The 27,103-nt window shown below is 36.1% G+C and overlaps 3 protein-coding genes across 6 annotated transcripts in view; 1 reads left to right on the top strand and 2 right to left on the bottom strand.

Moving 5' to 3' along the window:
- Window positions 1-14,126, bottom strand: part of LOC121378409 (radical S-adenosyl methionine domain-containing protein 1, mitochondrial-like) — a 17,105-nt gene extending 2,979 nt beyond the window's left edge. For 2 of the 4 annotated variants that reach the window (XM_041506569.1, XM_041506570.1), the window contains exons 1-10: window positions 14,037-14,126; window positions 13,023-13,245; window positions 12,567-12,619; window positions 8,269-8,401; window positions 6,954-6,999; window positions 5,247-5,308; window positions 2,576-2,774; window positions 1,737-1,787; window positions 1,322-1,375; window positions 448-511 (exon numbers count right to left, since the gene is read on the bottom strand). In XM_041506569.1, coding sequence (XP_041362503.1) covers window positions 448-511; window positions 1,322-1,375; window positions 1,737-1,787; window positions 2,576-2,774; window positions 5,247-5,308; window positions 6,954-6,999; window positions 8,269-8,401; window positions 12,567-12,619; window positions 13,023-13,030 — 670 coding nt within the window. In that variant the 5' untranslated portion in view covers window positions 13,031-13,245; window positions 14,037-14,126. Of the gene's footprint in view, window positions 1-447; window positions 512-1,321; window positions 1,376-1,736; window positions 1,788-2,575; window positions 2,775-5,246; window positions 5,309-6,953; window positions 7,000-8,268; window positions 8,402-8,595; window positions 10,306-12,566; window positions 12,620-13,022; window positions 13,246-14,036 lie in introns of those variants that run through there. The other 2 variants (XM_041506568.1, XM_041506571.1) reach the window with 2 other exon arrangements.
- Window positions 14,127-17,388, top strand: LOC121378410 (UDP-N-acetylglucosamine transferase subunit ALG13 homolog). The gene is made up of 4 exons (XM_041506572.1): window positions 14,127-14,252; window positions 14,725-14,887; window positions 16,024-16,162; window positions 16,861-17,388. Exons 1-4 carry the CDS (start codon window positions 14,157-14,159, stop codon window positions 16,970-16,972), a joined length of 510 nt encoding a protein of 169 aa, XP_041362506.1. The 5' UTR covers window positions 14,127-14,156; the 3' UTR covers window positions 16,973-17,388.
- Window positions 17,368-27,103, bottom strand: LOC121379782 (gastric triacylglycerol lipase-like). Its single transcript, XM_041508434.1, has 8 exons — window positions 26,972-27,103; window positions 25,444-25,561; window positions 24,182-24,380; window positions 23,212-23,455; window positions 21,786-21,941; window positions 19,610-19,681; window positions 19,014-19,085; window positions 17,368-17,605 (listed from the first exon to the last, which is right to left on the bottom strand). The coding sequence occupies exons 1-8, from the start codon at window positions 27,101-27,103 to the stop codon at window positions 17,378-17,380; spliced, it is 1,221 nt and encodes a 406-aa protein (XP_041364368.1). The 3' UTR covers window positions 17,368-17,377.

The following is a 27,103-nucleotide window of genomic DNA, read 5'->3' as shown; positions in this document are numbered from 1 at the left end:
TGATGGAATTCCAACCGATTCCCATCACTACCAATAACTTATACATTATGGTTGTCTGAAGAGACATAAAAAGTGTGGTTCTTTTTATGTCCGGATATTGTTATATACCATTAATATAGATTTTATTCAAAACTTGTGGCATCATGTTTCAACTGTTTCTCAAACAAAATAGTGCAACAAATGGACACACAAACCATATATGTATAATCTACCGTACTCACTAAATCCCGATTGAAGTACTTGCACCCGTAACAAAATAAATCTTCCAACAACAACATAAAACATTTCCCTGCCATTTTAAATTTGCTAAATAGAGGGAAGCAACTCACCCTGCACATTAAGAAAAGTAGTGACTTAATGTACGCCCTGCACTAACATTAATGGTAAATTCAATGTGTTTCTGGCTGACCAAATGTTTGTAGTAGCTTCAAAAGAAAAGTTACAAACCTGGCCCAACTCCAATGTACTGCTTTCCTTCCCAGTATGCCAGGTTGTGAGTGCTGTATCTGACCTGAATATCACACAAAGATGTTTTTATTTTATTAACAGATGTATAGTAATTGAAATACAGTACTCAGTAGTTTAGTCAGTAGAAGACTTTTCTTCAGGAATAATTTTGGTGCGTAATATGAAAGGATAACCCAGTAAAACTATTACATTATAGCTGGTTAATAGACTTCATCATATGCGGTCATGTGGGATAGAAAAAGTACATCTGAGGTGGTGGAAATTTTGACCCGGAGACATTGGCTTGCTGAGTCCCTGGGTCGAAATTTTCACCACCTCGGGTGTACTTTTTCTATCCCACATGACCACGTATGATGGAGTCTTTTTCTCCCATCCATTAGATAAATAAATCATTATTTTACACGAACAAAGATGGCTGAAAAAGTAACTTCTTTATTTGACCGTTTTATCATAAATAAACTATTCTATCATATTTGCTGCGTCTGTTTCATGTGTTAAATATAATTTAACACTACAAATTAACAAGACAGCTTTTATAATGAAGGTTTTAATAACAAAATATCAATCTAAAACTAACCAACTCGCATTGATATGATGTCATATATTACCAACGCCATAATACTCCCCATGTTAAAGTCATGACATCATAACCCATGCAAGACAGATTTATACCGCATGGGCTGATGTCATGGGCTGATGTCATGGAATAAGTCTGTCTTGCATGGCTAGGGATGGGAAAAATATGTATACATTATAATTTAGTAATGTTAAAGGACATTTTTATCATTTTGAAAATGATGTTTTTCATTTGAGAATTTTTTTTTTTTTTTAAAGAATCATGTATGACACGTACCTCTTTGGCAAAATTTGAAACTTCATATCTTTCGAATCCATTTTCTTTGAGAACCTGAAAAAAATTTATACTAAATTTTCTTTAACTGCAAGAACAATGAAAACAATTGTTAGATTCAACTTTAGGATATATTGACTAAAGTATATTTATAACTTTTTCTAATGGCAACCTACAGCCTTGACTTATGACCTCCACAAATTAATTAGAGTATGTACTTTAAGCAAACAAAGTTGACATCTTTTAATTACTGTTTACAGCCAATATTTATATTACAGGAAGGCTTGATTTACCATAAAAGCAGAGAGTTTCTTAAAAAGTAAATGATGATAAAGCATATACTAGTACCTTTTTTTTTCATCATTAATTAATAACAACAGAAATCTTTATGTACAAATTAATTCTCAAAGATGTGTACCTGTACCGCAGTTTTGTACATATCGACAATTTCATCTTCAGGTGGAAGTTTCTATTAAATAGAAACACAAAAGGTAGTTGTATATAACAAACATCATTTTGGGCCTTTACATAAAGGTGAACTAAGACTTTATTTTTAATACTATCTATCTAATGTAAATTAGCGTTTAAAGAAATGGATTTACCATTTACTTAGTAGACATACAGTAAAAAACGAATTAATGAATGAATGTTTAACAATATTTCAGCACAAAAAAAATACACGGTTATTGTGTGTCAAACAAGTGTAAGTATATGAATAAATCAATGATCACAATGAAAATGGAAATTCTAAAGTTAAATTAAACCAGTGTTAAGAGCTGTGTAAAAATACAAACACCACATTTATACACACAATTTACAAAAATTCAGTATCTCATAAATATTTTAAAATAAGTTCAGGCTGGAATTAAAATTATTCACCACATTTCCTCTACCAGATATATATTTTCTCATCAACTTAAGATAATTGCATTCCACCAAAATGTGACAAACCATCAGTGTACACTGCTCCCTAGTGTTAGCAAAACCTCAAATTTGGGCAAAAATTATATAGATATTCGTGCAAAAATTATATAGATATTCGTGCAAAATGTGCTAACTGGAGACCTTTTCACCCGTCAAAATGAGTAGTAATTTGTGTAAAAATGTGTACTGATTCATTTGCAACTCTACCTAGCTGTTTAGCAGTAATACTAATATGAATAAATGTTATTATCCAGATTCTGGCATTTTTGTTTAATTCGGGCAAAAGCTAGGCTGGCCCCTACATACTGTAGTGAAATATGATCTAGCACTGACCGTTAATCCTTTTTCGATCATCTTGAAGAGTTGAGTTCCCCTCTCCAGAGTGAGCTGGTAGAGAGAGATGTGTTTGTCACAGATCTGCAGTAGCTGCTGCAGTTCCCTCTTCCAGGCTGACAGGCTGTGACCGGGAAACCCAAAGATCAAGTCAACAGACACACTGCCGGGGAACAGAACTCGAGCATCATGTACACATCTACAAGTAAAACAAGCCACAATATTTCATTTGGACTGTTGTTCCATTCACATGTCGATTACACAACTTTAAATTCACACATCTTCAAGTAAAACAAGTCACAAGCCACAATATTTCATTTTAACTTTTGTTCCATTCACATGTCGGTTACACAACTTTAAATTCACACATCTACAAGTAAAACAAGTCACAATATACAATATTTCATTTTAACTTTTGTTCCATTCACATGTCGGTTACACAACTTTAAATTCACACATCTACAAGTAAAACAAGTCACAATATACAATATTTCATTTTAACTTTTGTTCCATTCACATGTCGGTTACACAACTTTAAATTCACACATCTACAAGTAAAACAAGTCACAATATACAATATTTCATTTTAACTTTTGTTCCATTCACATGTCGGTTACACAACTTTAAATTCACACATCTACAAGTAAAACAAGTCACAAACCACAATATTTCATTTGAACTGTTATTTCGTTCACGTGTCAATTACACAACTTTAGATTCACACATCTTCAAGAAAAACAAGTCACAATATACAATATTTCATTTTTAACTTTTGTTCCATTCACATGTCGGTTACACAACTTTAAATTCACACATCTTCAAGTAAAACAAGTCACAAACCACAATATTTCATTTTAACTTTTGTTCCATTCACATGTCGGTTACACAACTTTAAATTCACACATCTTCAAGTAAAACAAGTCACAAACCACAATATTTCATTTGAACTGTTATTTCGTTCACGTGTCAATTACACAACTTTAGATTCACACATCTTCAAGTAAAACAAGTCACAATATACAATATTTCATTTTAACTTTTGTTCCATTCACATGTCGGTTACACAACTTTAAATTCACACATCTTCAAGTAAAACAAGTCACAAACCACAATATTTCATTTTAACTTTTGTTCCATTCACATGTCGGTTACACAACTTTAAATTCACACATCTTCAAGTAAAACAAGTCACAAACCACAATATTTCATTTTAACTTTTGTTCCATTCACATGTCGGTTACACAACTTTAAATTCACACATCTTCAAGTAAAACAAGTCACAATATACAATATTTCATTTTAACTTTTGTTCCATTCACATGTCGGTTACACAACTTTAAATTCACACATCTTCAAGTAAAACAAGTCACAAACCACAATATTTCATTTTAACTTTTGTTCCATTCACATGTCGATTACACAACTTTAAATTCACACATCTTCAAGTAAAACAAGTCACAAGCCACAATATTTCATTTTAACTTTTGTTCCATTCACATGTCGGTTACACAACTTTAAATTCACACAGCTACAAGTAAAACAAGTCACAAACCACAATATTTCATTTGAACTGTTATTTCGTTCACGTGTCAATTACACAACTTTAGATTCACACATCTTCAAGAAAAACAAGTCACAATATACAATATTTCATTTTAACTTTTGTTCCATTCACATGTCGGTTACACAACTTTAAATTCACACAGCTACAAGTAAAACAAGTCACAAACCACAATATTTCATTTGAACTGTTATTTCGTTCACGTGTCAATTACACAACTTTAGATTCACACATCTTCAAGAAAAACAAGTCACAATATACAATATTTCATTTTAACTTTTGTTCCATTCACATGTCGGTTACACAACTTTAAATTCACACAGCTACAAGTAAAACAAGTCACAAACCACAATATTTCATTTGAACTGTTATTTCGTTCACGTGTCAATTACACAACTTTAGATTCACACATCTTCAAGAAAAACAAGTCACAAGCCACAATATTTCATTCTAACTGTTGTTTTGTTCATGTGTCTGTCACACAACTTTAGATTCACACATCGTCAAGTAAAACAAGTCACAAGCCACAATATTTCATTTGAACTGTTGTTCCATTTACATGTCGGTTACACAACTTTACATTCAGTCAGCTAAAAGTAAAATAAGTCACAATATTTTAAGTAAACCATTGGTCTATTCATGAGTCAGTTACACAACTTTAAATTTACACAAACTGGTACATAGTGAACCACTACATATTCTGAAATTAAAAGTTGTAAACTTCAGAAGATAACCAAGCTGAATGACAATTTAAGGTACTTGATTACGTTACGCTGTGTTTCCAGGAACCTGACCCTACCTTGAAAAAAGGACTAACCCTTTTTTTTTTATGTATTTGTTTTATTTATTATTAATATGTAAGGGAAAGGAATACATATATAACATTGTATTTAGAAGTGAAGGTAGTAAAAGAAATAATAATAAAAAGTAAAAAAAGCTGACTTACCTGACTTAAATTGTTTTCGGAAACACATTTTTAAAGATCTAATCAGTTATTTATATGTGACTTCATTCTATAACAATATTATGGTAATTTCTTCAATTAGCCTATAAAAATTAATTTTTTTTTACAGGTTTTTATAAATAAATAAATAAATAAATATTGCTTACTCTAAAGCTGACTTAACTGTATGGTCTCTGCCTAGGACAGCCAGTGCATTACTATCCAGTGTCTGAAAGAAACAAAGTTAACATTTGCTTTGTTTAACGACATCACTAGAGAACACTGATCCATCAGTCATTATCTATTGGATCTCAAACATTTGGTAATTCTGACATACAGTCTTAGAGAGGAAACCTGCTACATTTTTTTTATCAGCAGCAAGGAATCTTTTACATTCACTTTCCACAGTAAAATTAAAGTTTGTTTTGTTTAACCACACCACTGGAGCACATTGATTTCTTAATCATCGGCTACTGGATGTCAACCATTTGATAATTTTGACATATAGTATTAGAGAGAAAACACGTAAAATTTGTCCATTAGTAACAAGCAATTTTTCATATTCACCATCCTCCACAAGATAGCACATACCACTGTATTTGATATACAGTTGTGGTGCACTGGCTAGAATGAGAAATAGCCCTAGACTGACCAAGCATCAAGCAATAGCTTTACCACTGGGTTACAGTATATAGCACTGGGTTACAGTATATAGCACTGGGTTACAGTATATAGCACTGGGTTACAGTATATAGCACTGGGTTACAGTATATAGCACTGGGTTACAGTATATACCACAGCTTTTGATATATCAGTCGTGGGGCAATGGATGGAACAAATCAGAGAATGGCTTCACTTAGGGTACAGCCCATCTAGTGCTATTAGAGGCCACTATACGGTTCCCATTTCATTTCAATTTACTTCTGGGGTGGGACGTTGCCCTGTGGTAAAGCGTTCGCTTGATGCATGGTCGAGCCCCACTGGTGGTCCCATTGGGCTATTTCTCATTCCAGCCAGTGCTCCACAACTGGTGTAACAAAGGCTGTGGTATGTACTATCCTGTCTGTGGGATGGTGCATATAAAAGATCCCTTGCTGCTAATTGAAAAGAGTAGCCCATGAAGTGGCGACAGCAGGTTTCCTCTCTCAATATCTGTGTGGGCCTTAACCATGTCTGATGCCAAATAACCGTAAATACAATGTGTTGAGTGCATCGTTAAATAAATAAAACATTTATTTCAATTTACTTCTGTGCTTATACACAATTAAATTTCAGGCACGCTGTCCTGGGAATACACCTCACCTATCTGGGCAGTATTTCTGTGGTTATATACAATTAAGGTTAAAGCACACTGTCCTGGCCACACATTTCATCAGCTATCTGGACTGTCTATTCAGGTTAATGGTTAGTGGTTAGTGAGAGAGAAGTCAATGTAGTGGGTTTACACCAATGGTATTCAATATTTTAAAAAACATTTACAAAAGAATATTGGCAAATATTCTACATGTGTATCTAAACTCAGTAGTTATTATACATTTCCCATACCACAAGCACCACTAAAGGACAAACCGTTATTACCTGAACCCCAACCGATACTCTGTTGATACCAGCACTCTTGAAGTTCCTAGAGTTACAAACAAAACCGTTATTACCTGAACCCCAACAGATACTCTGTTGATACCAGCACTCTTGAAGTCCCTAGAGTTACAAACAAAACAGTTATTACCTGAACCCCAACCGATACTCTGTTGATACCAGCACTCTTGAAGTTCCTAGAGTTACAAACAAAACCGTTATTACCTGAACCCCAACCGATACTCTGTTGATACCAGCACTCTTGAAGTTCCTAGAGTTACAAACAAAACCGTTATTACCTGAACCCCAACCGATACTCTGTTGATACCAGCACTCTTGAAGTCCCTAGAGTTACAAACAAAACAGTTGCTCAATTTAAAGTGTGACTCAGATTATATTTATTTGGTGAAACTTGTAATACATTTGTCAGACAATAAAAGCAGAAAAAAACAACCAAACAAAGAAACTACGAGCTGAAGTTCAAGTTAATGGATTAAAAAGTAATAATAACAATAATGTGCAGCAATTGGGAATTTGCATTAAGACTTATTAAAATAAGAAAAGTTGAAGCAAAAAAAAGTTTAAATGTTCTATTATCAGAAGTCCTATGTATCACTGAATTCTTTTTAAAGATATTTAAAGCACATACTCTAGTTTCAGTCCATGAAAATGGACACTAAGTTTGGTTAATTTACAAACCTGTAAGTTACACATTTGAATAAAGTGAAACTGAAGTCTGAGAAGTTTAAACAGGGAAATACAGTCTAAAAATAGACTAGAGTATGGCTCAATAACCGTTACTTCTCAGAGGTATGTGCATTTTTAGAATTATGAAAAATGTATTTTGGGGTATTATGACCAAGATGACTAGAAACACTTTGGATATACAGAAATGGATAATCTAAATAATAAAATGTAAGTAACTTCTAATTTAGATAATCAAAAATGTCTCTGAAAACCAAGATGGCTAGAAACACTTTGGATATACAGAAATAGATGATCTAAATCATAAAATGTAAGTAACTTCTAATTTAAATAATCAAAAATGGCCCTAATAGTGGAAAATATGTCCTAGTATTTACAAACTAGGGTCTGTCATTTTAACTGTTAACAAGTATTCATAGAGTACTGCTAAAGCAATACATGTCCCCTACTGAACCCAACAATTTTTTGTATCTCCTAAATTCAAGAGACATATTTCTGTGAAAAGAGGGGCACAAATGGGCAAATCACCATGAAAGTCAAAATAGATATGTAACAGTACATGATAAAGCTATACACAAAATTTCAGATCAATATCTTGAAGCTTTCTAACAAAAAAAAACATCCAAAAAACTATATGTTGGACAGACAGGTGGATGGACAGACAGACACACTAATGGACGGACAGACGGACAGACAGATAGAAGGACAAGATGTAACCTATAGTCCCCTCCGGTTGGACTGGTAAGGGACCAATAAACCTGTTTAAAGATTCACAAGGATTTATTAAATAGGTTGTACAGCTAAAGATATAAAAGAACATTAAACAATAATTTTATTATTAATTTTATTCATATAATATTTCTGTCAATTTTAATAACTTTCACACTGTATCACTTTATAGCAAGCTACCTTAGATGCGCCTTTTCTAGTATTGTTGGGTTGACTTCAAGGGTTACTTCCCCCTGATTTGAAAATTTAACCATTTCTTTTACAGTATTGATGACACTGTAAATAGTTTCTGGTTCAGCCAGGCTTGGTGTTCCTGTTATGAAATAAAAAATAATAAAATACACACAATGGGTAAATGCATATTTGGAATACACATAATAAAAAAAAAATCAGGGTTATTCGAGAGAATTTCGAACTAGTGAATAACAAGTGAAATAAAACAAACTGAGGCCTGTTCAGGACAGCGATTGATCACAGTCGCTCACTAGACACAGCCTCACTATTCACCTCCACCAAAAAAGATTGATGTAATTTTATCCACTCCACTCAGCTGTAGATAATGAAATAAAACAAACTGAGGCCTGTTCAGGACAGCGATTGATCACAGTCGCTCACTAGACACAGCCTCACTATTCACCTCCACCAAAAAAGATTGATGTAATTTTATCCACTCCACTCAGCCGTAGATAATGAAATAAAACAAACTGAGGCCTGTTCAGGACAGCGATTGATCACAGTCGCTCACTAGACACAGCCTCACTATTCACCTCCACCAAAAAAGATTGATGTAATTTTATCCACTCCACTCAGCTGTAGATAATGAAATAAAACAAACTGAGGCCTGTTCAGGACAGCGATTGATCACAGTCGCTCACTAGACACAGCCTCACTATTCACCTCCACCAAAAAAGATTGATGTAATTTTATCCACTCCACTCAGCCGTAGATAATGAAATAAAACAAACTGAGGCCTGTTCAGGACAGCGATTGATCACAGTCGCTCACTAGACACAGCCTCACTATTCACCTCCACCAAAAAAGATTGATGTAATTTTATCCACTCCACTCAGCCGTAGATAATGAAATAAAACAAACTGAGGCCTGTTCAGGACAGCGATTGATCACAGTCGCTCACTAGACACAGCCTCACTATTCACCTCCACCAAAAAAGATTGATGTAATTTTATCCACTCCACTCAGCTGTAGATAATGAAATAAAACAAACTGAGGCCTGTTCAGGACAGCGATTGATCACAGTCGCTCACTAGACACAGCCTCACTATTCACCTCCACCAAAAAAGATTGATGTAATTTTATCCACTCCACTCAGCCGTAGATAATGAAATAAAACAAACTGAGGCCTGTTCAGGACAGCGATTGATCACAGTCGCTCACTAGACACAGCCTCACTATTCACCTCCACCAAAAAAGATTGATGTAATTTTATCCACTCCACTCAGCTGTAGATAATGAAATAAAACAAACTGAGGCCTGTTCAGGACAGCGATTGATCACAGTCGCTCACTAGACACAGCCTCACTATTCACCTCCACCAAAAAAGATTGATGTAATTTTATCCACTCCACTCAGCCGTAGATAATGAAATAAAACAAACTGAGGCCTGTTCAGGACAGCGATTGATCACAGTCGCTCACTAGACACAGCCTCACTATTCACCTCCACCAAAAAAGATTGATGTAATTTTATCCACTCCACTCAGCCGTAGATAATGAAATAAAACAAACTGAGGCCTGTTCAGGACAGCGATTGATCACAGTCGCTCACTAGACACAGCCTCACTATTCACCTCCACCAAAAAAGATTGATGTAATTTTATCCACTCCACTCAGCTGTAGATAATGAAATAAAACAAACTGAGGCCTGTTCAGGACAGCGATTGATCACAGTCGCTCACTAGACACAGCCTCACTATTCACCTCCACCAAAAAAGATTGATGTAATTTTATCCACTCCACTCAGCCGTAGATAATGAAATAAAACAAACTGAGGCCTGTTCAGGACAGCGATTGATCACAGTCGCTCACTAGACACAGCCTCACTATTCACCTCCACCAAAAAAGATTGATGTAATTTTATCCACTCCACTCAGCTGTAGATAATGAAATAAAACAAACTGAGGCCTGTTCAGGACAGCGATTGATCACAGTCGCTCACTAGACACAGCCTCACTATTCACCTCCACCAAAAAAGATTGATGTAATTTTATCCACTCCACTCAGCCAAACTAGATTGAATAGACACAGCCTCACTATTCACCTCCACCAAAAAAGAAAATTTTAACTCCACTCAGCAATAATGAAATAAAACAAACTGAGGCCTGTTCAGGACAGCGATTGATCACAGTCGCTCACTAGACACAGCCTCACTATTCACCTCCACCAAAAAAGATTGATGTAATTTTATCCACTCCACTCAGCTGTAGATAATGAAATAAAACAAACTGAGGCCTGTTCAGGACAGCGATTGATCACAGTCGCTCACTAGACACAGCCTCACTATTCACCTCCACCAAAAAAGATTGATGTAATTTTATCCACTCCACTCAGCCGTAGATAATGAAATAAAACAAACTGAGGCCTGTTCAGGACAGCGATTGATCACAGTCGCTCACTAGACACAGCCTCACTATTCACCTCCACCAAAAAAGATTGATGTAATTTTATCCACTCCACTCAGCTGTAGATAATGAAATAAAACAAACTGAGGCCTGTTCAGGACAGCGATTGATCACAGTCGCTCACTAGACACAGCCTCACTATTCACCTCCACCAAAAAAGATTGATGTAATTTTATCCACTCCACTCAGCCGTAGATAATGAAATAAAACAAACTGAGGCCTGTTCAGGACAGCGATTGATCACAGTCGCTCACTAGACACAGCCTCACTATTCACCTCCACCAAAAAAGATTGATGTAATTTTATCCACTCCACTCAGCCGTAGATAATGAAATAAAACAAACTGAGGCCTGTTCAGGACAGCGATTGATCACAGTCGCTCACTAGACACAGCCTCACTATTCACCTCCACCAAAAAAGATTGATGTAATTTTATCCACTCCACTCAGCCGTAGATAATGAAATAAAACAAACTGAGGCCTGTTCAGGACAGCGATTGATCACAGTCGCTCACTAGACACAGCCTCACTATTCACCTCCACCAAAAAAGATTGATGTAATTTTATCCACTCCACTCAGCTGTAGATAATGAAATAAAACAAACTGAGGCCTGTTCAGGACAGCGATTGATCACAGTCGCTCACTAGACACAGCCTCACTATTCACCTCCACCAAAAAAGATTGATGTAATTTTATCCACTCCACTCAGCCGTAGATAATGAAATAAAACAAACTGAGGCCTGTTCAGGACAGCGATTGATCACAGTCGCTCACTAGACACAGCCTCACTATTCACCTCCACCAAAAAAGATTGATGTAATTTTATCCACTCCACTCAGCTGTAGATAATGAAATAAAACAAACTGAGGCCTGTTCAGGACAGCGATTGATCACAGTCGCTCACTAGACACAGCCTCACTATTCACCTCCACCAAAAAAGATTGATGTAATTTTATCCACTCCACTCAGCCGTAGATAATGAAATAAAACAAACTGAGGCCTGTTCAGGACAGCGATTGATCACAGTCGCTCACTAGACACAGCCTCACTATTCACCTCCACCAAAAAAGATTGATGTAATTTTATCCACTCCACTCAGCTGTAGATAATGAAATAAAACAAACTGAGGCCTGTTCAGGACAGCGATTGATCACAGTCGCTCACTAGACACAGCCTCACTATTCACCTCCACCAAAAAAGATTGATGTAATTTTATCCACTCCACTCAGCTGTAGATAATGAAATAAAACAAACTGAGGCCTGTTCAGGACAGCGATTGATCACAGTCGCTCACTAGACACAGCCTCACTATTCACCTCCACCAAAAAAGATTGATGTAATTTTATCCACTCCACTCAGAGAATCACCCTGGATTTACCAACAAAACTGTGAAAAAAAACACCTTTTGTTGAAATTTCTATTTTCAGCCAAATATTCTTGAAAAAAAAATAAATAATTTAATTTATGCACATCATAATTTTGCACAGAGTACTTACCCAAGATTCTTTGTGGTTAATTTAAAAAGAAAAAGAAAAAGTCCAAAATACCAAGGAGAGAATCACCCTGGATTTACCAACAAAATGTGAAAAAAAACACCTTTTGTTGAAATTTCTATTTTCAGCCAAATATTCTTGAAAAAAATATCATTTTGGCATTACATTACAATTTTTTTTCTTTCTTAAATTAATTATTCAACGTTTATGTATGGATTTGATTATTTTATTAACACATAATAAATAACCAAATATGACACTTACATTTATGATGATGGATTTTTAAATTACTTCTTTCCTTACTTGTATGATAACAAATACATGAACATAATAAGTGTCATACTTACTTAATATATTTGTTGAAATTACAATAACTACACCGCCTCTGACAATATGGCCACTGAAACAAAACAAAGTGCATTAAGGTACTGGTAATTACTTAATGTACCAGGTAAATGTCATTTATTAAACACAAGCTTGCATCACGTTCTTATCCATAGAAAAGGTATGGGCATTGGCTTTCCTCAACTCTGAAGATTATGTACCGTGCCCCGTCCTCCAACCCCACTTCCCCCCATATATATGGAATAACATCTAGCAGAATAAATTCTGCAGATAATTTGTAAAAAAATGTTTTGTCAATAACCAATCTGATGTCTAGATCTCTATCTTTCTCTCCCTCTTCCTCGGTGTGTCTATCACTGTCTGTTTGTCTAAAAAAAAATTCATCTCTCTCTCTCTCTCTCTCTCTCTCTCTCTCTCTCTCTCTCAAAGATATTAAGATGAAAAAAATAATAGCATACATGCACATATAATGCAGCTGTTTTCAAGTCAGGGTCATGGTATTCTGACTGTGTTGAACCATCTGACAGTAGCCGACATCCAGGATGGGTCACACTTTTAGCACTGATTACATTATCAGAACAAACTACTGCATGGTAATATTTTGGAAACACCACACATCGTGATACACTTAGCTGTACTGAATGTTTCCACCATATCTGACAATATATATTCATCCAGTAACTGAAAAAAAAGAAGAAAAAAAGTGCAATTGCTGGCATAGAAGTATTATAAATTACCGTACATTTAAAATAGAATTTTTGCCTGACGGTATTTTTTGTTTAATTTCGTATTTTATGATTGTGTGAAAGAACTAAACTTGTTTCCATGTTTTTTGTTGGGGTTTTTTTTTGGGGGGGGGGGAGGGGGGGTTATAATCTTACACATTTTAAAAAGTGTATTGCTCTATACCTAGTGATGTGAGCCAATCATATCTGAATGGGTTTTGCCTGAGGTACTTGAGTCACAGGAACGATCCTCCTCAGCAGACCCATTGTTTTTTCCCCATCTTTACCAAAAGTTTGTTTTGTTTAACAACACCTCATTCATCATTGGATGTCAAATATTTGGTAATAGTCTCAGAGAGAAAACCACTACATTTTTCTATTAGTAGCAAGATATATATTATATGCACCATCCTACTGACAGGATAGCACATAGGGGAGACTTTGATATACCAGTATTGTAATGAAATTTAGTTAAATTGGATCACAAACAGGGATCAATCATAGCCCGACCGCATAATAGGTGAGCGTTTTACAACTGGGCTACGTCCCACTCGAATCCCAACGACTAAGGCTATATCAAGGGTCCCACATGTGGAAAAGTGTATATTAAGGATTCAACAACAACAAAAAATGTTTAACGGCATCGTACATATAGACACAATTTATCATCTAGACCATCATGGATATAAAAAATATATATATGCTGCGGATGTCATTTCAAGACCATAACTATAATTTTGCATTTACTTCCAATTACAAAAACGGACACTAAGTGTTTCTTCCCTCTTTTTAAGTTGAGGCTAAAATGTCAGTGACAAGATTCGGCGACTGCTCTGGGGAGAAATGGGCAGATAACTCTATTTTACTATGTCCAATCGTGGTGAACGTCTGGTCTTCGTAACAGTAGGGACAACTAAATTCGATTCTTTAATTAAGACAGCCACTTCTAAGTCATGTTGTCAGGTATAGTAAATTAGTCTTCTTTTAAAACTTAATATCGATGCCCACATCATATCGATTTCTCTACATTTAGGCTTTTAAGTGAAAGAAATGTCTATTTTACCGAGTACCGGAATTTTATGACATGAGACGTTGTATGTACTATTTGATACGGCTGAATAAAACATTTAACTTTTTTTTAACAACACCACCAGAACACATTGGTTTATTAAATAGAAAAGAGTTCCGAACGTTCCAGCATGTATGCTAATACATGTACTATCACTAACCCTAACCCTAACCCTAAGCTTGAATGAACTGAATGCTGGAACGATCGGAACTCTTGCCTTTTTTCAATTAGGAGGAAGGAGTGGGAACACAAAATTACTGTATAATTAATTGTGTATACATTTAACTGTCGAGTGTCTGGGGTTCAAAAAGATACCATTTTCAAAGAAGGACTCGTATATCATGGTTTATTCTTTCCTTTTTGCAGCTTTTGAAATCTTTAGGATATAATAAACTTGTTCTACAAATTGGGAATGGAGACTATGAACCAGATGCATTGGAAAATGAAGACTTTTCTGTGAAATGTTTTCATTTGAAGAATTCTATTCAAGATGATATACAATCAGCTGACCTTGTCATCTCACATGCAGGTAATTGCTGGTCCATAAAGTAAACTCTCTTTGTCATACTCCATTTTCTGAAACATCACGCTATCTCGAAGAAAAAAGTGGGTTTCGAACTTGTTTCAATGTAAACATGTTTACAAGCATTTGTTTGGTATCTCAAACTTAATCAGCTTGAAAATTATGGCCTCCAAAATTGTGTCTTGTCAAACGTGGCTAACACCATGGGAGAATTAATGATGAATAGGCATCATTAGAGAGATCAAAGTAAAAATTAACAAAAAATTAATTTAAATTATAAAATAAAATAAAAATAAAATGCTTAGAAATGTTTTCACGATAGACTTGCCATATTTTATCGCATAATGCCAAACTGTACACTGAAGATTAAAGGCATGACTTGTTATGGTAGTAAAAACATTAAATCAGTAAAGAACAGTTAATGAATTGTTTTTGTCTGGTCTAACCAGACCAGAAGAGAATAGTTGGTGCTACTAACCCAACATGTAAAATCCTTGTCAAGTCAGTACTGCAATCTTGAGACTGTAATGTTCACTGATTACTGTTTTGCCTGTGACCATATGTTGAAACAACAAAATAACATAAAAGCACTACTTGTTGAAAATTGCGAAAGGTCTTTGGACAATAACATTTATTATTAAAAAAAAATTCTGGCAAACCAGGCCTATGATAAATTAATTATTGTCAGGTAAGAAGAAGACACAGAAGCTTTTGTTAGTCTTGTGATATTATTTTGTATAATATTCCATTATATTTTAATGGCTAGTAAATGACACCATGCTTTTCTGAAATCAGCCACTTCACATCAATCCAATTTTTTTTTCTATATAAAGGTAAAGTTTTTGTATGATTATTACTAAGTGCATGTTGACGGAAGGTTGGCTGAAGGTTGGTGGTTTTTTTTGTGTTTTTTGGGGGGGGGGGTGGGGGTGGGGGGTGTGTGTGTGGGGGGGTATACCAATTTCCCTACTAAAACTTCAGATATAATGTTTTATATACTGTATATAGTCTTTATACCTGCATATTAAGTTTTAAAAATCAGGGTTAAAAACATTGGGCATAAAGAAAATTAGGGTCGGCCCTTTTGTCTAGTTATGGTCAAGTTCAATGAAACCAACTATTTTTTATGGCATTACTTGTAGGTGCTGGCAGTATACTTGATGCTCTTGGGGCCGGCAAACATTTGGTTGTGGTTATCAATGAAGAGTTGATGGGAAATCACCAGACCGAGCTAGCTAGTCAGTTGGCAAATGATGGACACCTCTACTTCTGTACCTGCAGGTGAGTGGACATCCAAAAGACTGGGTGTGACATACCCCAGTGGTAATACGCTTGTCTGATGCGCAGTCGGTCTGGGATCGATCCCCCTTTGGGCTATTTCTCCTTCCAACCAGTGCACCACAACTGGTATATCAAAAGCCATGGCATGTGCTATCCTGTCTGTGGGATGGTGCATATAAAAGATCCCATGCTACTAATGGAAAAATGTAGCGGGTTTCCTCTCTAAGACTTGTTTCACATCCAGTACCCGATGATTAATAAATTAATTTGCTCTTGTGGTGTTGTTAAACAAAACAAAGCTCACATGGGTGCTGGCTATGTGTATCTTAACGTTATCAGTTTTGTGTGTCATTTGGACTGTCTTATGCTGGATGCAAGTTGTAGCTATTCATAGGCAAAGCTTCTACCTAAAAGGTGCATTGTATTGCCATATACTTGTATATCAAACACTGTGATATGTGCTGTTCTGTCTGTGGTTGTATATAGAACATCTTTCCCTGCTAATAAAAAAATGTAGTGAGTTTTCTCTAAGATAATATATATGACAAATGTTTGTCATCCAATAGCCGATGATTAATAATTAGCTTGTAAATAATATCATTTATACATAGTACCATAGAGCAGACAAAGTCTCCAAAGTTGATAATCATGACATGAACAATTGCACATTGCACTGTGATGTTTTTTTTAAATTCCAGCACACTGGAAAATACTCTGAAGACTGCTGATTTCTCCATCTTAAAACCATACGCTCCAGGAAAACCTGAAAAGTTTGCATCATTTTTGGACCAAGTGATGGGATATGCATAAAATATTATGTCTCGATTTCTTTTTAAAGAAATTTAAATCATGTGCAAAATCTGTGTCAATGGAAAAAATGATGCAGTGGCAACTTGCTCTCATGGTTGTCTGTTACCACTAAAGATGGGGTCCAGATTTTGTGAAAGGCAGGTTATTCTGTAACCACAACCAGGATCAATCCCCGTTGGCGAGCCCATTGGACTATTGTTCAATTCAGCCAGTGCTCCGCAATTGGGTAACAAAGGCCATGGTATGTAATATCCTGTCTCTGGGATGATGCATATAAAATATCCTTTGTTGCTAATCGAACAAGACTAAGCCATGGTTGCAGTGAATTGTGATTAAGGTGTGAAGTTATGGAATGAATAACCGTATCGACAATATATAAAATATTTGTTTTTATTAAATAAATATTTATTGCAAAATAAGACTTGTTATTTTATTGTAGCACATCTGTGGTGCATTTACAGCATAAACAAAATCCATATGTTCCCACTCTGGGATCACGTGGTGTGCGCGCATGTTCTTGAGTTGTGGTGCCAGCCAGCTGACGTCAGTGGGGTCTGCCAGAAAGTCGTGAGTTCCGCTGAACAAAACTACTGGCGTCTCCATCTCATCCACATGATACAATGGCGGGGTTATCTGCAATCGTTACGACCGTGGTAACAACATATAAATTAATATTTATAAAACAACACCCAGATATATTTATATGATATTCAAGTAATGAAATCTTTTTCCCAGTACATGTTTTTCTTCTTTTAATTGTGAAAACACCGACAAATCTAGTTTCTCATACAAAAAAGTTCCCCTTTTCCTAAACCAAAGTTGATAGTCTGTGTGAGCTAAGGATGATGTCTAAACCAAGATTGATAGTCTGTGTGTGTGAGCTAAGGATGATGTCTAAACCAAGATTGATAGTCTGTGTGTGAGCTAAGGATGATGTCTAAACCAAGATTGATAGTCTGTGTGTGAGCTAAAGATGATGTCTAAACCAAGATTGATAGTCTGTGTGTGAGCTAAAGATGATGTCTAAACCAAGACTGGTAGTCTGTGAGCTAAGGATGATGTCTAAACCAAGACTGGTAGTCTGTGAGCTAAGGATGATGTCTAAACCAAGACTGGTAGTCTGTGAGCTAAGGATGATGTCTAAACCAAGATTGATAGTCTGTGTGTGAGCTAAAGATGATGTCTAAACCAAGACTGGTAGTCTGTGAGCTAAGGATGATGCTTTCGTTTTTAGAGGATGGAATCGAGCTCAGTCGGTAGTGTTTGCCCGAGGTGCTTGGGTCAGAGGATCGAACCCCCTCAGTGGATCCATTTTCTGTTTATTTTTTCCCTAATCCCAACTAGTGCCCCACGACTAATATATCAAAGGCTGTGGTATGTGCTGTACTAATGGAGAAAAAAAAGTGTATTTTCTCTGGAAACCGCCTGTCCAAAATTGCCAAATGTTTGATATCCAATCAATGTGTTCTAGTGGTGGTGGGGCACAAAACGACACCCCCCCCCCCCCCCCCCCGGATCATACTTTGGACAAATCATATGATCATTGGTGCCCTTTTATATTGAGCTCTCTCACTTCAAAGAAGATTTTCCACCAACTCTTAGTTTCAGGCGCGTGCGCAGGGGAGGGGGGGGTCGAAACCCCCCGCTCAAGGCGAAATTTTTTTCGTCAGAAAGCAGCTCAGCTAGCCAGCAGAAAACACCTCAGAATAGCCCTAGAAGGGGTCAATTTTTCAAAATTTTCGGGGGAAGGGCCTCCCAGACCTCCTGCCACGGGCTTTCATGCCTGCGGCGCTCGCGGTGTCGGGCTTCACCAGACACCTCGACCCCCACCCCCCCTGCAAAATTTCCTGCGCACGCCCCTGATAATTTCAGGATGTTACTGCCATGGTTATATTCACATTTTCCACAAGAAATTAATGTCATACTTAAAAACTGATGTGATTTATCTTTTTTCTGTTAAGTTCATTATTATAAAATGTGAACCATCGTAGCTTTGTCATTCTTTAATTGTTTTTATGAAGTACATTAAACTAGTGCCTACCTGGCCATAGTGCGCCATGTTGGCATCCTGAGTTCCATAGTCGTACATCTGAAACCTGTCGTGGTTCACACCCTGTAGTAGAAATTAAACTAAAAAGTGTTTTAAATACTGTCAATGTCAGACTTTTACATAGGCAAAGGGGCTCCCAATTTTGTAGGGGAGGGGGCATTCTGGTTGTTGTTTGTTTTTTTGGGTTGTTTTTTTACCGAATTAAACGAAAATGCCCGAATCTTCATAACAACATTTATTGACATTAGCATTAGTGTCAAACAGCTATTTAGGGATACCAACGAATCACTACACATTTTTACATGGACTACAAGTAATATTGTGGGTAGAATGATGGAAAAACATGGTGAAAATGTTTCAGTCCAGCTTGTTTTGCCCGAATATCTATCGTGTGTGCCACAATTTGAGGATTTACTCCAGCACCAAGTCTCGTACGCTTATGGACTCTTCTATCTTGAGTAATACTGGTTCAAAATATGACCAATTAACATACATATTTACTGTTTACTTCTTAATAGTTGAAAATAAAAGACAATTGATTTTGCTTTCTGCTACTTGTTTACATTTTATGATTTTATTTGCTTTACCTGCGCAAAGTGTTCCATATTCTGGACAGACGTTCCTGCCGGGCTGTGAGCTACATACACAGGCACTCTGCTCTGCAAAGGAAAAAGAGGTGTACGTTATGTTTAGCGTAAATTGTTTTTAACAGAAAGAGGATTCAGAGAGTTTCTTTGGGCTGACTTAAAGATGAAAAAAAGAAAGAAAGAAATGTTTTATTTAACAACTCACTCAACACATTTTTTTATCGGCCTCGGTGGCGTCGTGGCAGGCCATCAGTCTACAGGCTGGTAGGTACTGGGTTCGGATCCCAGTTGAGGCATGGGATTTTTAATCCAGATACCGACTCCAAACCCTGAATGAGTGCTCCGCAAGGCTCAATGGGTAGGTGTAAACCACTTGCACCGACCAGTGATCCATAACTGGTTCAACAAAGGCCATGGTTTGTGCTATCCTGCCTGTGGGAAGCGCAAATAAAAGATCCCTTGCTGCCTGTCGTAAAAAGAGTAGCCTATGTGGCGACAGCGGGTTTCCTCTAAAAACAGTGTCAAAATAACCATATGTTTGACGTCCAATAGCCGATGATAAGATAAAAAATCAATGTGCTCTAGTGGCGTTAAATAAAACAAACTTTACTTTTTTCAACACATTTTATTTACGGTTATATGGCGTCAGACATATGGTTAAGGACCACACAGATTTTGAGAGGAAACTCGCTGTCGCCACTTCATGGGCTACTCTTTCCGATTAGCAGCAAGGGATCTTTTATTTGCGCTTCCCACAGGCAGGATAGCACAAACCATGGCCTTTGTTGAACCAGTTATGGATCACTGGTCGGTGCAAGTGGTTTACACCTACCCATTGAGCCTTGCGGAACACTCACTCAGGGTTTGGAGTCGGTATCTGGATTAAAAATCCCATGTCTCGACTGGGATCCGAACCCAGTACCTACCAGCCTGTTGACCGATGGCCCAACCAAGACGCCACCGAGGCCGGTCAACTTAAAGATGAATTCACAAAGGTGAAAGAGCCATATTTTGCTATTTGTACATGTATTTGAGATAAATAACTACAAATTAATCGATCCCATATAAAATTGTTGCATAACTAACTAAGAAATAAAACATAAATTTGTATTGAGTCGAAACGACGTAAACTGGTTTTCTAGAGAATCCTTGACGATTTTGCAATACTATAGATTTTTAAAATCGTACTAATTGGAATTATTTGGATGTAATAATTTGTGGACATATAATTCAACGTAGGCAATAATCTTGACTTTTACAATGAAAATTAATAAATATTTTTGGCTATTATGCAACTTTCAGACTGCCCCTTTAATTTGTCACTTGAGTACAAAATATAATTTATTTAAGCATACTTCGTATGTTAAAATCTGTTTTGCTGAAAATAACTTTAAAAAACCAACCCAACCATTTTATTTAAAATTTGTGTTCGCTTTAAAGGGACATTCCTGAGTTTGATGCATTGAAAGATGTTTCGACTAATAAAATATTTCTACGATTAAACTTACATAATAAATATTTTTTCTTGTTTAGAATATCAGTGTCTGCATATTCAATGTGTTTCTGGTCGTCTTAATATTTGTAAAAACCCCAAACTGGGTTTTGTCTTCAAATAATTTCAAATAAACGTGCAGCAAACTCGGGAATGTCCCTTTAAAGGGACATTCCTGAGTTTGCTGCAATTTTAAAGATGTTATCGACTAACAGAGACTTTTTAACGATTGTAATTACATATCAAATATATTTTCCTGCATAACATCAGTGGCAGTATATTAAACGTGTTTCAGATCGTTCTAATATTTGTACTAGCGTAAATTTCATTTTATTTTCTAACATATTTTGTTTTCGTACGTACGAAATTATTTCAAGACAAAATTCAGTTTGGGCTTCTTACTAATATTAAGACGACCAGAAACACATTGAATATACAGACACTGATATTCTAAACAAGAAAATATATTTAATATGTAAGTTCAATCGTAGAAATATTTTATTAGTTGGAAACATCTTACAATGCAGCAAACTCAGGAATGCCCCTTTAATATTAATCAAATATCATATATTTTATTGAATTCATAAAGAGGTAATTGTTTCCGTCCATCACTGAATACGAGTATCTGGCAATAATAAAATATAATATTTATAATTATACTACTAAAGTACTATGTAAACTTACCACATTCATATATTTGGTGTCAAATCCCCCAAGGATAAATATCATATTTTCACACACCATGTCAATTCCAATTTTGTCACAGAATTCAGACGCTAGGAACGTTGAAAAGTTTTTATGAGGCAGAAATTCATATTTCCCGAATAATGATGCGAACAACTAGATGAAAAAGAAAAATGGTATATTATATATATTCTTACACACCCGTTGGTGAGAACATCATTCGTTATTTTTGATAACACATACTTGTTAACAAGTACGTTTGTTAACAATTGCAAGACATCGACTGGCTGCTTGAATCTTGAAACTTGTTTTACATGCCTATATCCATTGAAAGTTCAGGCATGTGTCCCTCGGGTCCTACTCCTGGCAAAACCAGCAGTTTGATCTGAGGGAAAGACTTACTGCTTCTAGGTGATTACATGGTCACCAGTGTCATACATCCAATGAAAAAACCCCATCACGATCGAAATCGATTACACTGTAACGTATAGTTAACCTGACAATCATTTGTCTGTGACGCGTAAGTTAGCTACAAGCGCAAGAGTTGTAAATAACTTTTAGTCGAAAAAGATGTTAAAATTTGCCACTCATGTAGCTAGTATTCTCTATGTAAAAATTCATAATAATTATTAATGAAACTATTAGTGTTCAATATACAGAAGCATTGGGAACTGACAGCAATTGAGGCAGTGCCCCTCTGCCAACCCCCACACACTATAATGACATACATATACCCAAAACGTTAGTATACTAGTCACTATAAAATGATGTAACTTTATGAAGGTCAAGTGACCACTCATTTTTGTAATATGTACTGTGATGATGTGATTGGAAAATGTGAAAACAATGTTGTGTGAACTGAAGGGAGGCTTATATTTAGACCGAGTATTTCTGTCTCTGTACAACTACGTTTCATATTTTATATTTATTTTTTTAATTATTTGTCTATTTTATCCTATGTTCAATGGCTTTAACGGCGTCTGCATTAAGCTAATATTAAAATATTTTGAATCAATCGGTCACGTCCGTGGTGCATAAGTGCTCTTTTGAGGAAGTTACTCTTTTTGTATTGTCACATATTTAACAGTCATAAAATAATACATTTATTTTTATTTTCCTTATTATTGTGGATTTTTTACAAATCCTCTTTCTGGTTGTTTTTTTCTATGATACACTTTAATCGATAAAAGTATCCGATGTTTACATCTAACTATATTATAAATAATTAAATGGCATGACATTAAAAATATATATCGTAGATACACATAGAGAATAAAACAATTCATACTTCATACGTATTTTATACGTATACGTGATTTTAATCACTTTATTAAATTACTGAATATATATTTCATTATATGGTTCAAAAGATAGCTTTGACAGATTGACTGTAAGATAATTTGACTGATAATATAATGGGACTCACGTTAATATAATTTGCAAATGGAGCTAAATATTTTATGGGACTTTCAATATGTCCAAGTCTCGCGACGGGGGCCAGGGCAATAAAGAGTTTGATTTTGGATCCCAGTTGTTTGTTTTGACTGAATCCAGAAAATCCGATCATGGTTCCCTGGGAGTGTCCCACGTAGTAGATTTGCCGTTTCCCAGTAACCGACAGAATGTGGTCCACCATTGCTGGAAGGTCGTATTTCGCCATCTCGTCATAGCTGAAATACGAATAAGACCATTAAAATACAATTTTGATAATGAAAGCACTTCTAGCAACCAATATTTAAAAAACAAAAGTTAACGAAAATATATGACAGAAGTTAGAGGAAGCAGAATAATTTCTTACGTGTTCATGTTGCCGCCATATGCCGCGTAATTTGTTTGTAAAGTAAGTCAGTGTTTTTAACTGATTAAATCCAAACAAGGATCATACTTCTTGAATACACAAACATGATCACACATAGTTTAGATTTGTACTGCATTCAGATTATTTTCATGTGACTCAAAATAAAATATATTTTTCAAGTTAGACGTCGCGGCTAATCGAGATGTGTGCCGTAGAGAAATTCATATCATTTTGGCATGGACTGAATCTGCTTTATTGGCAGAGCCAATGTTTGTAAAGTGTATATTAGTGTGACATGTATCTTCCAATCTTCAAATCATTTTTATTCATATGTGTCGACTTGTTTTAATCTTGCAATTGACGGTTGGAATGTAGCTCAGTGGTAGTCCTTCTGAAGTGCAATAGGTCGTATATGATCTCTCCCTCCCTCCCTCCCCCCCCCCCCCCCCCTCTCCCTCTCTCTCTCTCTCTCTCTCTCTCTCTCTCTCTCTCTCTCTCTCTCTCTCTCTCTCTCTCTCTCTCTCTCTCTCTCTCTGTCTCTCTCTTGTTATGCACCACCACCCTTTTCTTTTAATGAAAATGAAATCGCCGTAACTACCTCCATTCCCAAAACTTCTCGTCTGAAGGTTTCAGATGTTTGTGGGCTCTTGAATATTGGTTCCCGCGCACATTGCCCAACCAGACGTCAATTCCAGCATCGGCGAGGATGAAAGCTAGGCTCTCATTGGTTGGGTTTTCTAAAAAGTTACTGGAACTTGCCAGTAGTCCATGTTGTAACATAACGACAGGTTGGTTAACTGGAATTCAAAATACTAGAAGTTACATGATTAATCTTTATATTCATACACATGTAGGCCTATTCACAAAACAAAAAGAACTGTTTTGTATGAACTGTCAGTAAACATTTTCTGTTTTATTGTTGGTGTAAAACAGTTCATTGGTCTGTTTAATAAGGATAATTATGAATGTCCAAAAATATGAATTATTTAATTTATCGGGAAAAAATTCATATTTCATTGTGTTATTGGTATATCTTTTAAACAATTTATTAGCCTATTATTTGTCATTATCTTGTCTTAAACTTGATATTCTTGATATAAATCATATTTTAAAAAGGAGGATTTATTTGCCTATCAGTTGTCATGACCGTGACTTAAACTTGATACAACAATAAATGCAGTGAAGGAAATGGGGTACAGAAAGAATCACGTCATGTAAACGCTTTCATATATACTAGACAAAGTAGAAAGTATATCGTCCTTGGGAGTGGTAGTCCTCTTGAATACCAAGTAGAAAACAGTATATCGTCCTTGGGAGTGGCAGGCCTCTTGAATACAAAGTAGAAAGAGTATCATCCTGTGTAATGGCAGGCTTCTTGAATACAAAGTAGGAAAAGTATCGTCCTGAGAGTGGCAGGCCTCTTGAATATAAAGTAGAAAGAGTATCGTCCTGAGAGTGGCAGGCCTCTTGAATATAAAGTAGAAAGAGTATCGTCTTGGGGAGTGGCAGGCCTCTTGAATACAAAGTAGAAAGAGTATCGTCCTGGGAGTGGCAGGCCTCTTGAATACAAAGTAGAAAGAGTATCGTCCTGGGAGTGGCAGGCCTCTTGAATACAAAGTAGAAAGAGTATCGTCCTGGGAGTGGCAGGCCTCTTGAATACAAAGTAGAAAGCCTATTTCGTCCTGTGAGTGGCAGTCCTCCTGTAGACAAAACAGTTGGAAGAGTATAATGAGACTATGAGTGTTATCTTTCAGATTATCAATCGGGTAAGGCGTAGGATTTTTAATGCAGGGCTACAGGTACCTATGGTGGTTTGTCCAGCTTTAATTTGACTATAACAGAAAAATGGTATTGACACACCTTTTTGGTTTGTTCCTGTACGACCATGTGGTATTCTTTGCATGTTGAGAATGAATCCATCTTTGGTTTCAACATAGTGGTTCTCGCATGGATATCCTTTGCTAGTTATCAGCTGAGTCTGAAATAAGTTGCCGATTATTTCAGCTGATACTTTATATACTGAACTGGATATAATCGGAACACTCAGAAAGAGGAATCAAAGGACAAAAACGAAGGAAGGAAATGTTTTATTTAATGACGCACTCAATACATTTTATTTACGGTTATATGGCGTCGGACATATGGTGAAGGACTCTTTTTTGATTAGCAGCAAGGCACCATTCCATAGACAGGATGGCCTTTGATGTACCAGTTGTGGTGCACTGGCTAGAGCGAGAAATAGCCCAATGGGCCCACTGACGGGGATCGATCCCAAATCGACCGCGCATCAAGCGAGCGCTTTACCACTAGGCTACGTCTCGCCCCAGGATAAAGGGGGGCATTATCCGTTTTATCCGCAGAAGTTACAAATAAAATACAAACCTTGTTAATCAATCATATTGAATATTTAATGTACTAATCTTGTACTATGTGCCAAAATGTGTTCGACTTTGTTCCTCATAGGCGTCGGAAGACGACGGGGTGGGGTGGGAGGATGAGGAAAGCTATGAATTTGATTTTCAGTTGGAGGGGACATGGAAGATACATGTCACACTAATATACACTTTACAAACATTGGCTCTGCCAATAAAGCAGATTCAGTCCATGCCAAAATGATATGAATTTCTCTAAGGCACCACATCTCGATTAGCCGCGACGTCTAACTTGAAAATGCATTATTTTCGGATTTGGAGGTTAGTGCCCCGTCACACTTGTGATGCCTATACTCCTACCAACTTAAAGTTTTGAAGTAAAAACTCCTTATATTTTAAACATCTGTTTACAAAATTATCCTTATGTTAGGTACTAGATTTTGAAATCTAATTTTTTTCACCATTAACAAACATGCATACAATTCGCGGTTTGTGGATTCGCTTCTAGCAATATCAATGGTCATACTCTACCAACAGCTTTCCCAAACATTATTTGCTCAATTATTATTACATATATTGCATTCTCATTCGTTTTTAGTTGATGAGTTATATTAATAATTTGTTGTTATTAAATTGCTCTCAGTGACAGTGTACAGCAGTTTGAGCTATGCTTTGTATACCGTAATTTGAAGACGGATTTCAATTAATTTCTCAAACTACGAGAATAAATTATAATGTAGTAACTTAAAGGGACAGACCCTAGTTTTTAAATACTAAGGTATAATTTTCACCTAGACTCTAGTTTCAACTCGTAAAAATGGACACTAAATTTGGTTAATTTACAGACCTGTAACAAATTTGGATACAAGAGAGTAAAACAAGAGTCTGTGACGTTGAAATACCCTTCAAAATAGACTAAAACGCGACTACATAACTGTTACCTCTCAGACGCACGTGCGTTTTTAAAAACTATGAAAAAAAAAGAGAGAGCATTTTGTGGTATTAATACACCTTACAGAATTCATGAAAACCTCGGGATCCACTTTCTGGCCACCTTCGTGAAAGTCATCTTCTGTTCGTAAACCCTCCAGCTGGACTCCATTCAGATTAAGAAAAAACAAGATCGCACTGAACTTTATTATCGCCAT

The sequence above is a fragment of the Gigantopelta aegis genome, chromosome 8 (assembly GCF_016097555.1).
Source record: "Gigantopelta aegis isolate Gae_Host chromosome 8, Gae_host_genome, whole genome shotgun sequence".
Taxonomy (NCBI): Eukaryota; Metazoa; Mollusca; class Gastropoda; order Neomphalida; family Peltospiridae; genus Gigantopelta; species Gigantopelta aegis.
This window is presented reverse-complemented; position numbering and strand designations above follow the sequence as displayed.

Excerpts from the sequence above, each read along its gene's own strand:
- LOC121378410 (XM_041506572.1), top strand. The coding sequence starts at position 14,157 with ATGTCCAATCGTGGTGAACGTCTGGTCTTCGTAACAGTAGGGACAACT. Across the intron at positions 14,253-14,724 it reads CTTCTAAGTCATGTTGTCAG|CTTTTGAAATCTTTAGGATA; the intron begins GTATAGTAAATT and ends TCCTTTTTGCAG. Across the intron at positions 16,163-16,860 it reads CTCTACTTCTGTACCTGCAG|CACACTGGAAAATACTCTGA; the intron begins GTGAGTGGACAT and ends TTTAAATTCCAG.
- LOC121379782 (XM_041508434.1), bottom strand. The coding sequence starts at position 27,103 with ATGGCGATAATAAAGTTCAGTGCGATCTTGTTTTTTCTTAATCTGAAT. Across the intron at positions 21,942-23,211 it reads CATTTGCAAATTATATTAAC|TTGTTCGCATCATTATTCGG; the intron begins GTGAGTCCCATT and ends TTTTTCATCTAG. Across the intron at positions 17,606-19,013 it reads ACATGGCGCACTATGGCCAG|ATAACCCCGCCATTGTATCA; the intron begins GTAGGCACTAGT and ends TAACGATTGCAG.